The 15140-nt window shown below is 49.3% G+C and overlaps 2 protein-coding genes across 2 annotated transcripts; both read left to right on the top strand.

Moving 5' to 3' along the window:
• The first annotated feature begins 3516 nt into the window (after positions 1–3516).
• Positions 3517–5503, top strand: LOC110962624 (hepatocyte cell adhesion molecule-like). The gene has a single exon (XM_022210615.2). The coding sequence runs from the start codon at positions 3674–3676 to the stop codon at positions 4682–4684; it is 1011 nt and encodes a 336-aa protein (XP_022066307.1). The 5' UTR covers positions 3517–3673; the 3' UTR covers positions 4685–5503.
• A 2448-nt stretch (positions 5504–7951) lies between these two features.
• Positions 7952–9656, top strand: LOC127535096 (uncharacterized). Its single transcript, XM_051952092.1, has 3 exons — positions 7952–9204; positions 9238–9369; positions 9630–9656. Exons 1-3 carry the CDS (start codon positions 8164–8166, stop codon positions 9654–9656), a joined length of 1200 nt encoding a protein of 399 aa, XP_051808052.1. The 5' UTR covers positions 7952–8163.
• Positions 9657–15140: the final 5484 nt, after the last annotated feature.

Below are 15140 nucleotides of genomic sequence, written 5' to 3'. Positions count from 1 at the left end.
TCCTCCCCTGTCCATTATCAGTGCTGTTGTGGCCAGTTCCCTAGAAAGCTCCCGTCCGCTCAGTTCAAAGAACCGGCACTTGGCTCTAGGTGACATCACTGTCCTCCAGATTACATTGACTTTGGAGAGCAGGAGGGGTCCTCCAGAACCCCCATCACTCCCCGGGGTCATCCACAGCCGTGTCTGGTGAAAGTGGGCGTCAAGGATCTCACAGCCAGGCTGTTAGGCCTCCATCTGGGCCCCTGAATTAAACATCAGCTAGGCAGACGGGCGTCCTGCCTCAGAGCTTGAGGGACCAGAAACTGAGGCCAATTAACCCATGCCTGGTCTATTCAGACCTTACTTTGTAGCCAATTAAGAGGGCATGTCAAAAGATGATAAACCGGCTGGGTTTGATTTGACACCAGGCACACTGGTGCTGTTTGCATAAAATCATATGGAAAGGGAACACTTTTCTTTGGCAGTGACTGTAGTTACTATAATCAAGTAAGCACATTAAATGCTCAGGATAATCATGAACAATAATTGGCTTTGCTTTTGTTGCTTTTTCCCCTCGAGCTTCTATGTTGACCATGAGCATTTCCTTCCAGTAAAAAAAGATTAACCTTCTTTGTTTGTTTGTTGAACCATTAAAGAACAAACTCTTAAATCTGTGCCTTTACTGATGTCATATTATGTCACTAAGTCATCAGACACTAGTTTGTTGTCACTGCAGCTCAGTTCCTCTGAAACCATTTTGTATGAAGAAACACTTTTGCAGATGAGGCAGAGTCAGGAAACAACGAATGAGAGGAGCAGAAGTGAACAGAATCAGGACAGAGTTTTTTCTTGTCTCGTTGTATCAGATGGAGACGATCACAGATGTGACCAGATCACAAACTCCCAATCCAACCAAGTCCCACGTAGCAAATCATGTCATGTAAACAGTCTAGTTTTTTAATGTCTTTTCAGAAAAAATAATCACAGTCATTATGTCTGGTGCTAATGATTTAATGAAAGAAGCTCTGAGGTGTGAGCACGAACTTTGTTAGATTGTGACTGGATAAAAAAAAAACGTTTGCAGACAGAGTTTGATTTAGATTTCATGGACTGGTGCCATAACATCCCCAAATAATGGCCAGGATTTATCTTTGTATGGCACGGTCTGTAAGTATTAGGACAGGGATGTGTTTTTCATTGGTTTGGCTCAGCTCCAGGACACTGGATTTGAAATGAAACATATGTTAGAAGGTAAAGGTTCTGACTTCCAGCTTTAAAGGTGTTTGGGAGTGTTCACACTGATACCCGATGTACATTGTGGCTCTTTTTTATCTTTTGGGATGAGAATATTGTTGTGTATATATAAAAGTGTCTACAATTTCTACACATTTTATGAATGTCAAGACAAGACAGACGTCTCAGCTGAGACATTTTCCTACATTTTTGCATTGGATCACATTTTTTTTCTTTGCTGGTGATGCCGAAACAAATGCATAAACTACTAATGCAAAAAGCTGGGTCATAAAACTCTTGCAGCTGACAACCTTTTTGTTGCCAAGTGCTGTATTACAGACATTGATCAAAAAGGGAGAGAGTTTAAAATAGGCACCTTCTTTGCTTCATGTCAGCTATGATATAAAACACAAGGTAAAACACAAGGGTACCATATGTCTGCTGCTTTTTTTTTTTTTAAACCGGTGTCTGTAAACCTGCTGCTCTTAACTCAGCATATATATACATGTGAACACACAAATGCACGTACATTTACACATGTCCCTATTTGTGAGCTGGGTCGGCAGGGAAAATTCTTGTAGATATAATCTTTACAACATTTCTAACATTCAGCGCTCAGTACGCCGCCCCTTCGAATAGCTAACATTTTACATCAGTCTACTGCCTCGGGGTAGGAAAAAGTGTAATGACGGTGAAACTAAAAGAAACAGGTGTTCGTCTTGCTATGGGTGCACTTTGAAGGTGCTGAGAGTTACAGAAAGATTGTGAATCACTGCTAATTGCATGAAATTATAGTTGTGGGGTGCAAAATGAACTCATCCCGGCACTGCTCGAGCCTACACAGTGGTAGAAGTTCTTTGCAGGGTTGTTGATGGCATGAATTATGGAATGACATGGGTATTTCTGGATTTTAAGCGAACAATGACTCCGGTTTACTGGAAATGCTTCAGGGGATTTACAGAACAATCACCTGATTATGGTGATCCGAAGCAAATTGTTTATTTAATAACATGACAAAAGTGCTAAGTCACTGTCAGATTTACCAAAATAAAAACCTGGGGAAAGTGAAGTTAATTTAAAGCGTGTGCCACTTGGAGATTTGCTTGATCAAACCACTGAGCCAAATGAGAAACTCTGCCTGGAGCTTCTTTTTGTTAAAAGTAAAACATGTCTGTGTGGTTTTCGAACAAGAGTTGACGTTTCAGGAGACGATCTATTGAAATAATTAAATTAAATCTTAATTGTCAGCATCGGCACCGTGTCTAATTACAAAACACACACAGCCTATAGTTGAGCTGCTCCGTCGAAGTCACCAAAACAAAGGCACTTGCAGCCGATATTTACATGAAGTCGTGGCCTCTCATTATTCAGCTGCTTTATCAGAAAAGGCAGCCGTGACTAAACCAATTTAGAATAGACAAATAAAAGTCATCTGTATTCTTTGACAGGCCAAAAACCAATAACCAGGATAAATAATGCACAAGCCAGAAGGGAAATATCTGACTGATGATAAATCCAGGAACTTCTTTCATATTATTTCGGCAACTTAATATACGTTGCATATTAAGTTTGTGAAATATTAGGCTGAGTATTGCAGGATGCTTCTTTGCAGAACACACTTTTAGCCACTTAGAAACTGATAGGGTTGTTTATGTTGTGTTTTATGAATCCATATTCATTTGAAGTCTGGTGACATCTGATTTTCACCTCAGCAGTCTCACATGAGTTAAGCTTTCAAATAGGCACAAAGTAAGATCTTATATGAATGCTGAATTTTACATGTCAAGATATTTTTTCATCTTCTTTGTCTATAATGTAAATACTTTATGCTGCTTGTTTGTAGAAATATGCTCCGTATCATATGACATATGACATATATTTTCACATGAAATGCACGGATCCTTCCTCAGTTGCACTTCCTGAATTTCTTCTATTTTTAAAGTATTTTTGGGAGGGTGTTTTTTTTAAGTAACCGGACATCGAAGAACAGACGGAGTTGTATGCTATGCATGTTGTGCTCTTGAAGCAATATTTGTCATTTGTGTTATTGGGCTATTGTATGCAAATAAAATAGACAGGAACTGACTTGACTAAAAGTTAATAAGTCATGTTTTGACCGCTGATGTTTCGCCATAAGTTCAAACTTGGAAATACGGCAGTGAATTATGTGTTTAGATCATGTGATTGCAAAATGGTAGTTACCACATGACTTTAAAATTGCTTTTAGAAGACTTTTGAGAACTGAAAGTAGACTCTTGACCCATTGCTTCCATCCTACAGAAGCATCACTTCCCTTGAAGAGCCAGCAGTTTGTTATTTATTTGCCAGTTGTGCTCTAGATGACAAATGTAACAGCTCACTTTGACAGAACTGCGTCTTGATCTAGACTTTGAAGAAACGCTTTTTGACAAAAGTTAGCAGGGATAATTTCTGCTCGCTACAGGACATATTTCTGAATATTATGGCGTGTTTTACTGCCTCACTCGGTGTTATTTTTCTGTTGGGATTCATCGACATTGCCGCAGCAAAGGACACCTGTGAACTCTACGCTGCTGTTGGGCAGCAGAGTCTGACTCTGCCTTTTGTCTATGAAAGACTGGCAAACTCACATCCAATGAAGTGGACTCATAACAGCACAATAATATTCTACAGGGAACAAGGGAAAGTGTCAGTTGGAAAGCCACAAGACATCTCTGCAACTGGATCTCTTATTCTGAAGAATCTTCTATTCTCAAGTGCAGGGACCTACCAAGCCCAGGTGCTGTATCCCAATCGCACTTTGGCTAAAATGTGGACTGGTCGCCTCTGTATGATGGATAAAGTATCAAAACCTCAACTCAAATATGCCTGTGAGTTCAAGTGTAATGCTGTTCATCTTAACTGCGATGTTGTCAAACCTCAGGGTTTGGCCTTCTCCTGGACACTTGATGGAAAGACACTAATAAGTGAAACAAGACAAACACTGAGAATCTCTCTGACCCAAATGAAAGGCGAGGAGAGTTTCACGTGCACTGCAGCAAACCAAGCCAGCAAGGAGATTAGTGACATCGTTCGTCCAACCTGTAAAAGTCCACCACCTATGCTTTGTTTTGCACGACAGACTGTTGTGGCAGTGTTAGCAGGAGCAGCAGCTCTCATTCTTCTTTTGCTCATCATCACCGTCGTCTTATGCTGCCGTCACAGGCGCAACAAGACCCATACGAGACACAGGAATAAAGGGGAACTGAGGATGCTTTCTGTAAACAAGCGAGATCCTGACTCCATTAGCCCGGACTATGAAACTATGCACCCGACTGAGAGCTCTCCGCCCCCGAGCCCCCAGCCTTCACCAAGAGCCTGTTACCAGAAAGTGTCTCAGCCTGAAGTTCAGAGTGAAAACAGGCTTCCACAGATCTCCACAGCTGCTGAAGGACAGAAACCTTCACCGGTGCCAAAGCCAAGGACGAAGAACACCCAGACAACAAACATGTGAACATACCGTCCTCCCTTACCATTCCAGCGACTTCCAGGAAAGTAGACAAAAAGACATGTATCGAGCTTTTGATGGCATACACGAGAAAATGAGAAAAAAGTACCGAAGAAAATAGGGTTGTTGGCAGTCTTAATTGACATGTTCTTTATCACTTTAATAATTTGATGTGATGTTTTATAGATACAATTATATGGTGATTTGGTGCTGTAAATGTGCATTTTCCTGCAAAGGTTTGTCTGTGTTGTTTTGCTGTTAATGCTTAAAAATGTGTTATTTGAACTGTTTGATTTAGCGTGTATTTTACAGATGAGTTTTGACACTGATGTATTTTTCATTTTTGATGTTTTTTTCTGTTTTGTTATGAATTTTCAAAGCATATCATCTTTGAATTCTGCACAGCTGATGTACTTATATGATGTATAAAGTAATTTCCATACAAATAAGAGATCTTTGCGTCAAATGTTTTTTTAAAAATATTTTACTGAAAATGTAGTATCAATAGTTACAACAGTGGTGTTGTATCAGATTCCCAAGGTACGATATCTCATTCATCAGAAGTACAGCATTGCCAAACCTGTTCTTCATTTCAAATAATGTGGAAATTTGAAGCCATTTGACCTCTTCTTTAACAGACACAGTTATCACCATTTGACCTACTTTTTGTAAGTTTTTTTACTGAATGAAGGCTATTTTTAGCTCCTCTGATATTTTTCCCACACTCCACACAATTATTTTCAAGATAACAGTTGTTTTTTTTCTGAAATATAATCACACTGTATGCTGACTTGTGTCTGAAATGAATAAAATTGTCAAATATGATCATGTGTCTCATATTTTTATGGAAAACTACAATAAGCAGCTTATCTGTGTCAAACACGGCCCTTTGTTCCAGCTTCTTACTTGTCAGCATTCTTGCACTTATTAAAATTTGCTTGCTTGCAAGAAGTTATTAAAGGGGGGCGAAAATCAATAGAGAAATGGATTAGCTAAGGCAAATATCTATTATCTCCAATGGGTAAATGGTAATCCACACATGAAAGTGTTTGCTGTCTCGCCTAATGCTGTGTGACAGCCACATAATGGAATCCCCCCTGAGCGTCATCGCCTAAAACTTACAAGCCAATGTCATCTTTTGTCAGGTCCTGCTCTACTCCTGCTCTCTTTACATGGCTGAAATTTTCAGTCCAGCCGGCAGGGATTTGGCAGTAAAGCTGGTATCTGCTGCTGGAACAATGCCCTTTTTTCTTCTGTGTTTCTGCGTCTCAGTGTCAGTGTTTCTCAAAAAAAACTGAGACTTGACTGGCAACATGCCATGTCACTTCCCCTCCCCAGCTAAAACTATGCACCATCTACACAGACAGAGAAATACAGCAAAACACATGCACATACACAGACATATTGCAGTCCCACTTAAAGTACACACACCCATACCCGACTGTATTTCATGATGCAACTTAATGAAACACATCTGATATGCCGATGCTAGATCTACCCTGGAATTGGAAAGGAAATACTTCTGAAAAGTGTTTAATCAGCGACTCTTAGAGTCTAGAGGATACACCCTTTTGATGTTGAAGTGTGTGTGTCCAGGGAAAGGGTCAATTGCCCATGGAAAGTATTTATACTCATGTCAAATCATTCTTATTAAAGTTCTTTTGTTGTTCGGGGCTGCCAAGTCTGGGGAGAGTACAAATCAGAAAATCAGAAGTCAGCCAGTGCAGGGGCTTTTTTCAGGAGATTTGTCTGAAAATACAGAGATGATTATGACCTATTAGCATTCCTGAGCAAACAGTACTTCTCTGAAAGTTAAAGCATACAATGCAAAAAGTTTACTCAAGCCACACTCCTTCAAACACTCATCAGTTTATTGATCTATTAGTCTTGAAAGCTATATCATGATGTAATGAGTTTGAATACAACATTGTTTGCAGCAAAGACTCTTAAAAGGGGGGCAAATAGCAAAAAGGCCTAGGTCGTATTCTTGCTGAGCACGTAAAAGCATTGCATTAAAACGGTGTGAACTCCTTTTCCAAATGTCTCATTAAGCATCAAATTCATAGAATCTGTCAACACACCAGTCCTATTGATTTGCTCTCCTCCATCTGTACACCTCACACTGTTTTTCACACTGTGCATGCAGTTTCTGGAGCAGTTCTGCGGTCTGTGGGTGTCTCAAACACAGCTACATAAATTTGCTGAGGAATCAGGCTCAACTGATTCTTAATAGACACAGAATACGGTGTACTGTGATTTAGCACCTCATAGACACTGGATGTCCGAGGCCAAAGCAATATGCTGTGTGCTGGAGTTTTCTAACATTAAATTGGCTTTAATGTTTTTTTTTACTAACAAATTAGGTCTTTGAAGAGAAATTGCCAATATGTCTGTACACAATTTCACCCACATTAAGAAGCAACCCTTTTCTGTGTTGCACCAGGTTGTGCATAAAGTTCTTGCTAAGTTCTAATTGATGCTAAATAGGTTCAGATCACCGATTTTCTTCTATTGTGTTGGAACCTTAAAATTATAGAATGTCTTACCAATGAAGACTTCAGTAATGTAATAATAAGACTGATGTGGTTTGTCACAATCCGCTCCTCTGTCCTGTCTGTCTCTGTCTGTTTGTCTCCCATCCGCTCTTCTGCCCTGTCTTTTCCCTACAGCTCGGTGCCTGAGTGGAGTCTAGCTCCTCAGCTGACTCCACTCAGGCAATCAACTACCTGCACAGGCTCCCGGACAGCTGACAACCATTTCACTAATCACTCACTCGGCAATAAAGACCGGCTCAGCCTTCCACTCCCTGCCAGAGCGTTAAACAAGAACCACGCAGTTCGGTTTGCTCTCTAGCCCCCTTCATGATCTGTCTTGTTAAGTTTCTGCCAACTTCTGACCTTGCTTTCTCCTGCCTCCCTCAGATCAGCTGTCCGGGATCCCACGCCATCCTCCTTCCCCTCCGGTTTTCCCCAACAAACCTTCACCAGTTACGCCTGCCTGGACCCCCCACTCCTGCCCGGATCCCTCACTCCTGCCTGGATTCCCCACTCCTGCCTGGACCCCCCGCTCCTGCCTGGATCCCCCACTCCTGCCTGGATCCCCCGCTCCTGCCTGGACCCCCCGCTCCTGCCTGGATCCCCCACTCCTGCCTGGATCCCCCACTCCTGCCTGGATCCCCCACTCCTGCCTGGATCCCCCACTCCTGCCTGGACCCCCACTCCTGCCTGGACCCCCCACTCCTGCCTGGACCCCCACTCCTGCCTGGACCCCCCACTCCTGCCTGGACCCCCACTCCTGCCTGGACCCCCACTCCTGCCTGGAGCCTCACTCCTGCCTGGAACCCCCCTGCTTCTGCTCCCTGGCTTTTCCCACCCACCATTATTCATCCCCTCCAATAAATCCTTTTCATCTCCTCTGGTCTTGGAGGCGTGGTTCTCTGCTCGGGTCCAACTCGCTCGTTGTATGACAGAACGCTCTGGCCCGACATGGACCCGGAGAACTCGCTGTCAAGGCCGGACTGGCTCACTCCACCCGACATCAGGCAAGTCCACCAAACCTTTCGTCAGCTCACGGTCAAGTACCAGAAGATACTCAGTCAACTCACTGTTTTAACTGGCCAGGTATCCCAGGTAGCTCCCGACCCTGCCTTGTTGGTTCAATACAACCAAGCCTTTCAGGATGTTGCCGCCACTAAGGCACAATTAAACCTAAACATCGCCCAGCTCACTCAAGTTTCCTCATCTGCAGCCCAGCCCGCGCCATCTTCCCCCCCACCAGCCCCAGGCCCAGCCAACACCCAGACCCTAACCGACGACACCTCCTCTCCCTTCTGGGGAACCCGGCTAGCTCTCAAACCACCATCTAGGAAGCAGCATGTTCCCCGGAGAGGAAACACCCAGTCCCCGCCAATCGTGGAGCCGGCCTTTGAACGACCTGGCTGCCTAGGACACCATACCAGGAGGTGCCGTGGCTCCCGCGATCTTGCCCCATCACCGCCCCTCTCTGACCCCCCACCCGTTGTCCACATGTCGTCCGTCCTCCTGACCTCGGCTCCCCAGAACCGGACCCCGACCTCTGCTCTCCAGAACCGGACCTCCGTTCCTCTCAATCAGACCCAAACCCAAGACACGCCTTGGGACATCTTCTCCTCCTGCGACGAGCACAGCGTTTATTTCAACACGTTATACGAGTTGTGGGAGAAGTGGAGGGAGGATCCCCAAGACGCAACCATAACCCTGGGCCGCAAGCTAGCAAGCCAGCGACCCGGATTAGCCAGCCACTTACCTGATTACATCCGTGACTTCTTGAGTGCTCCTCTGAGCGAGCCGCCTACTGGCTCCCCTAGCAGCCAACCGGGCCCTGTCTCCCTGCCGTCCACAGACCCACCTGCCAAGCGGCCGGGCCGTCGAAGACGTGAGGCCAGGAGGCATCGTGGCCCCCCGGCTCCAGTCTCCGCAGAGGACGACGACGCCCCGCCTCCTGTTCCCGCGGAGGTCGACGACGCCCCGCCTCCTGTTCCCGCGGAGGTCGACGACGCCCCGCCTCCTGTTCCCGCAGAGGTCGACGACGCCCCGCCTCCTGTTCCCGCGGAGGTCGACGACGCCCCGCCTCCTGTTCCCGCGGAGGTCGACGACGCCCCGCCTCCAGTTCCCGCGGAGGTCGACGACGCCCCGCCTCCAGTTCCCGCGGTGGTCGACGACGCCCCGCCTCCAGTTCCCGCGGTGGTCGACGACGCCCCGCCTCCAGTTCCCGCGGTGGTCGACGACGCCCCGCCTCCAGTTCCCGCGGTGGTCGACGACGCCCCGCCTCCAGTTCCCGCGGTGGTCGACGACGCCCCGCCTCCAGTTCCCGCGGTGGTCGACGACGCCCCGCCTCCAGTTCCCGCGGTGGTCGACGACGCACCGCCTCCAGTTCCCGCGGTGGTCGACGACGCACCGCCTCCGGCCCCCAGGACTTCGGCAGCCGTCGAAAGGCTTAAGGCCTCCCCTCCAGACCTGCCCCTGGACCCTGCTCCGCCCCCGGAGGGGCTCCCGGCTCCCGCGCCGCCCCCGGAGGTGCCCCTGGATCCCGCGCCGCCCCCGGAGGTGCCCCTGGATCCCGCGCCGCCCCCGGAGGTGCCCCTGGATCCCGCGCCGCCCCCGGAGGTGCCCCTGGATCCCGCGCCGCCCCCGGAGGTGCCCCTGGATCCCGCGCCGCCCCCGGAGGGGCCCCTGGCCCAGTGTTCGGTCCCGCCCCCGGAGGACCCACCGGACCCGGCTCCGCCCCCGGAGCGGCCCCTCTGCCCTGTCCGGCCCCCGGGCCGTCCGCCGGAGCGGCCCCGCCTGTCTGTCCGGCCCCCGGGCCGTCCGCCGGAGCGGCCCCGCCTGTCTGTCCGGCCCCCGGGCCGTCCGCCGGAGCGGCCCCGCCTGTCTGTCCGGCCCCCGGGCCGTCCGCCGGAGCGGCCCCGCCTGTCTGTCCGGCCCCCGGGCCGTCCGCCGGAGCGGCCCCGCCTGTCTGTCCGGCCCCCGGGCCGTCCGCCGGAGCGGCCCCGCCTGTCTGTCCGGCCCCCGGGCCGTCCGCCGGAGCGGCCCCGCCTGTCTGTCCGGCCCCCGGGCCGTCCGCCGGAGCGGCCCCGCCTGTCTGTCCGGTCCCTACCTGCCCGGTCCCCGGGCCGTCCGCCGGAGCGGCCCCGCCTGTCTGTCAATCCCCAGGACCGTCCCCCGGAGCGGTCCCTCCGGTCCACAAATCCCCAGCCAGTCCGACCTACGGTCCGCCCGCCGGAACGGACCCTCCGCCTACCGGAACGGACTCACCGGCCCACTAATCCCCAGCCAGTCCGACCTACGGTCCGCCCGCCGGAACGGACCCTCCGCCTACCGGAACGGACTCACCGGCCCACTAATCCCCAGCCAGTCCGACCTACGGTCCGCCCGCCGGAACGGACCCTCCGCCTACCGGAACGGACTCACCGGCCCACTCATCCCCAGCCAGTCCGACCTACGGTCCGCCCGCCGGAACGGATCCTCCGCCTACCGGAACGGACTCACCGGCCCACTCATCCCCGGCCTGTCCAGCCTACGGTCCGTCCTCCGGAGCGGACCCTCCGCCCTGTCCATCCCCGACCTGTCCAGCCTACGGTCCGTCCTCCGGAGCGGACCCTCCGCCCTGTCCATCCCCGGCCTGTCCAGCCTACGGTCCGTCCTCCGGAGCGGACCCTCCGCCCTGTCCATCCCCGGCCTGTCCAGCCTACGGTCCGTCCTCCGGAGCGGACCCTCCGCCCTGTCCATCCCCGGCCTGTCCAGCCTACGGTCCGTCCTCCGGAGCGGACCTTCAGTCCAGTCCTCAGCTTCGCTCAGCTCAGTCCAGTCCTCAGCTTCGCTCAGCTCAGTCCAGTCCTCAGCTTCGCTCAGCTCAGTCCAGTCCTCAGCTTCGCTCAGCTCAGTCCAGTCCTCAGCTTCGCTCAGCTCAGTCCAGTCCTCAGCTTCGCTCAGCTCAGTCCAGTCCTCAGCTTCGCTCAGCTCAGTCCAGTCCTTTCCTTCGCTCAGCTCAGTCCAGTCCTTTCCTTCCTCGCTCAGTCACTTTCCTTCGCTCAGCTCCAGTCCTTTCCTTCGCTCAGCTCAGTCCAGTCCTTTCCTTCGCTCAGCTCAGTCCAGTCCTTTCCTTCGCTCAGCTCAGTCCAGTCCTTTCCTTCGCTCAGCTCAGTCCAGTCCAGTCCTTTCCTGCCTTCGGTTCAGTTCAGTCCGGTTCAGTCCTTTCCTGCCTTCGGTTCAGTTCAGTCCGGTCCAGTCCTTTCCTGCCCTCTGTTCAGTTCAGTTCAGTCCGGTCCAGTCCTTTCCTGCCCTCTGTTCAGTTCAGTTCAGTCCGGTCCAGTCCTTTCCTGCCCTCTGTTCAGTTCAGTTTCAGTCCGGTCCAGTCCTTTCCTGCCCTCTGTTCAGTTCAGTTCAGTCCGGTCCAGTCCTTTCCTGCCCTCAGTTCAGTCCGGTCCAGTCCTTTCCTGCCCTCAGTTCAGTCCAGTCCAGTCCTGCCCTGCCCTCAGTTCAGTTCAGTCCAGTCCGGTCTTAGTGCAGTCCCTCTCCCATTTCTCTCCCTCCCGTCCCTCCCGTCCTTCCCTCCCTCCCGTCCCTCCTGTCGTTTCGGTCCTTCCCGTCCCTCCTGTCCTTTCCCTCCCGTCCTTCCCTCCTGTCTGTTCCCCTTGTTTTCTGCCCTTCCTGTCCTTTTGGTCCCTTCTGTTCCGTCTGGTCCCTGTGTTTGTGTGCATGTCTCTGTCTGCTCCTTGTTTGCCCCGGTGGGTTTGGTTGGGTCCATGGGGCGCCGGGAGGCGCCCGTTGAGGGGGGGGTACTGTCACAATCCGCTCCTCTGTCCTGTCTGTCTCTGTCTGTTTGTCTCCCATCCGCTCTTCTGCCCTGTCTTTTCCCTACAGCTCGGTGCCTGAGTGGAGTCTAGCTCCTCAGCTGACTCCACTCAGGCAATCAACTACCTGACAGGCTCCCGGACAGCTGACAACCATTTCACTAATCACTCACTCGGCAATAAAGACCGGCTCAGCCTTCCACTCCCTGCCAGAGCGTTAAACAGCACCACGCAGTTCGGTTTGCTCTCTTAGCCCCCTCATGATCTGTCTTGTTAGTTTCTGCAACTTCTGACCTTGCTTTCTCCTGCCTCCCTCAGATCAGCTGTCCGGGATCCCACGCCATCCCTCCTTCCCCTCACGGTTTTCCCAACAAACCTTCACGCATTACGCCCTGCCTGGACCCCCACTCCCTGCCCGGATCCCTCACTCCTGCCTGGATCCCTCACCCTGCCTGGATCCCCCACTCTGCCTGGACCCCCATCCTGCCTGGACCCCCCATCCTGCCTGGACCCCCACTCCTGCCTGGACCCCCACTCCTGCCTGGACCCCACTCTGCCCTGGAGCTCACTCCTGCCCTGGGAACCCCCCTGCTTCTGCTCCCTGGGCTTTTCCCACCCACCATTATTCATCCCCTCCAATAAATCCTTTTCATCTCCTCTGGTCTTGGAGGCGTGGTTCTCTGCTCGGGTCCAACTCGCTCGTTGTATGACATGGTTTGGAGGCAACCATATTTGCACGATATGTTTCACGATCTTCGTACCTTTCTTCATACTATACAGTAATCAGACACACTGTTAAAACCAACCACCTAATATTGTGTATTGTGCTGCCAAAGTAGATCGAAACCACAGAGGTAAGAACATAAGACCTCTAGGGCTTTCCTGTGGTGTCTGGCACCAGATTATTGGGTGGGGCCTTTGTGAATCAGTCTTGTACCAGTGCATCCCGTGAATGCTTGAACTGATTGGGATTTTTGTTGTGTTCCTCTAGCCATTACTGAGCAGTTTTTGAATTGTGGCAGGACACATTGTTCTGTTGGCAGTCGTACCTAGCCAGAACATCTTGTACAGCATACGAGTCTGCCTGCACCACACTGTCATTCTGCTATCAGCGGGAAAAACCCCCACAGTGAGTTGTTTGGACAAAGCCGACTGACGCCATCAGTAACCTGTGCATGTATCCTACATACGATGAATCAGACTATCCAGCTAAGGAAGTCATTGGAGGGTGTGCTTGATCTGTAACAATGTTTTGGTAGGAGGTGCTTGTCAACATAATATTGACATGCATGCCAGGACCCAAGGTTTCTGAGCAGGGAATTGAGTCTAAGTAGTTTTAATGTTGTGGGTTTTTGGTGTATTACTCAGAATAAAATGCATACACCACATTACAGCTATGCAGTAGTTATAGCAACAGTGCAGTGTTTGCGTCGACCTCTAAAGACTTGAAACCTTGTAGACGGGAAAATTATTTTTAAAGAATGTATTAATAATTAGGAAAACATTACTGACACAACAAAATGGCAACTTTATGTGTAAATGCCACTTTCGCTATCCCCTCAGTAAACAAAGTACCACTGCTGTACCTACTCCTAGCTTAGCATGATACATAGTGTTAGCACAGAATTAGTAGAAATTCTGACACATATTATGAAAGTTGCATTGGCTGATGCCAGACGCTCAGCGAACTACGGACTGTCTAGCCATCTGGGAGTCCAAAGTCAGTGCTAGACAGCTGAAAATATGATGATAGCAATACTGAGCTTGGGTTGACTGAGAGCAGTGACGGGAGATCATGGTATGTGTTATGTCTTTGGTTAGCAAATGAACCCAGCTAATAGTAGAGCTAAACTGTGATCAGCCTTCGCAAACATCCACGCCATTAAACTTGGTGGTTAACTTTGCAATAGTATCCAGAAAAGCTCAGGGTACACATACATTCTGGATGATTTATTTCCCATGAGTAGAAAGAAGTAGCTACTTATCTCCTCACAGCACTAAGCCAGCAGCACCTCAGCTCATACTTCTCTGATTTGAACAGTGATGCTTGGGACCGGGTGTGTGTGGTCCTGTGGGCCCAGCTGCAACAGTTTCAAGTGAGTTTACGGGTAAAAGTGAAGAGCAGCTAAGTTTTGGGCCAGTCTTTCACAGAACCATCCTGAAACTACATGTGAGGCCTTGAAACTTTGCTGCTTTCCCCTATGACTTACCCGCGTGAGTCATCATTCTGCACACCAGCAAAAGTAAAGACTAAGCAAAGTGCATGTTTGTATGTGGAAAATGACATTAGAGTCTGTCAACTATAATGCCAAGAAAAAGAAAATTGTCCATTGACATGAACCCACATCTTATTAAATGTCAGCTTTAAGATGGAAACACCAGCAGAGACAAATTCTATGAAAACTTAGGAAAAAATAGGCTTCCAACACTTCCCTGCTCTGAAATCTAACATTTTCCCAATAGTTTTCTTTAATGATTGTTAAAATATTTTAACAAGAAGTTAGGAGGGAAAAAATGAGAGCGACTGCCTTAAGGTTTTCTGAATGTATTTTTGTGTTTTGCTATTAAGTCTTATACATCCAAAGTAATAATTTATCAAAATTCGGTTTATGGAACAGAAATCTAAGCATATATCTGGTTATACTTCTCTTTGGTGATCTCTGGTCGGCTTTTTTTGGTGCCAATATATAATCTTGACCCTAAAACTAACTTTTCTGCGGCCTATTAAGGAATTCCTGGTTAACTCTCAAATTTGGCATCTGCAGTGGTTGGGAATGCATGTTTAAAGCACTTTGATACCATATCAAGTGTCCAGGAAATGAGAGGTCACATGTGAAGGCAAGATGGACAGAATCAATGCTGAGACCATATCGACAGCGAGTAGAACAAATATTCCCACAATTTCATTCTAATGCCTCAGCAGCTGCTCTGAGCCAAAGAGGCTGGCGTGTGAAGAGAGAAGAGGCTGGGAAACAACAGCTCTTTGTCAGACACGGACCTAGAAAGCAGCACTCCAACCATTTGTAGCCAGGGAAGGAATGTGACAGCACCAAGGTCTACAGACATGATAGAAAACATCCTTGCTCTCAGTGAGTATATAGCTAGCTGTGGCACTGTAGCACAGGGCTTTAA

Source organism: Acanthochromis polyacanthus, chromosome 8, assembly GCF_021347895.1.
Source record: "Acanthochromis polyacanthus isolate Apoly-LR-REF ecotype Palm Island chromosome 8, KAUST_Apoly_ChrSc, whole genome shotgun sequence".
NCBI classification, from domain to species: Eukaryota; Metazoa; Chordata; class Actinopteri; family Pomacentridae; genus Acanthochromis; species Acanthochromis polyacanthus.
This window is presented reverse-complemented; position numbering and strand designations above follow the sequence as displayed.

Excerpts from the sequence above, each read along its gene's own strand:
- LOC110962624 (XM_022210615.2), top strand. The coding sequence starts at position 3,674 with ATGGCGTGTTTTACTGCCTCACTCGGTGTTATTTTTCTGTTGGGATTC.
- LOC127535096 (XM_051952092.1), top strand. The coding sequence starts at position 8,164 with ATGGACCCGGAGAACTCGCTGTCAAGGCCGGACTGGCTCACTCCACCC. Across the intron at positions 9,205-9,237 it reads CGCCTCCTGTTCCCGCGGAG|GTCGACGACGCCCCGCCTCC; the intron begins GTCGACGACGCC and ends GTTCCCGCAGAG. Across the intron at positions 9,370-9,629 it reads CGCCTCCAGTTCCCGCGGTG|GACTTCGGCAGCCGTCGAAA; the intron begins GTCGACGACGCC and ends TCCGGCCCCCAG.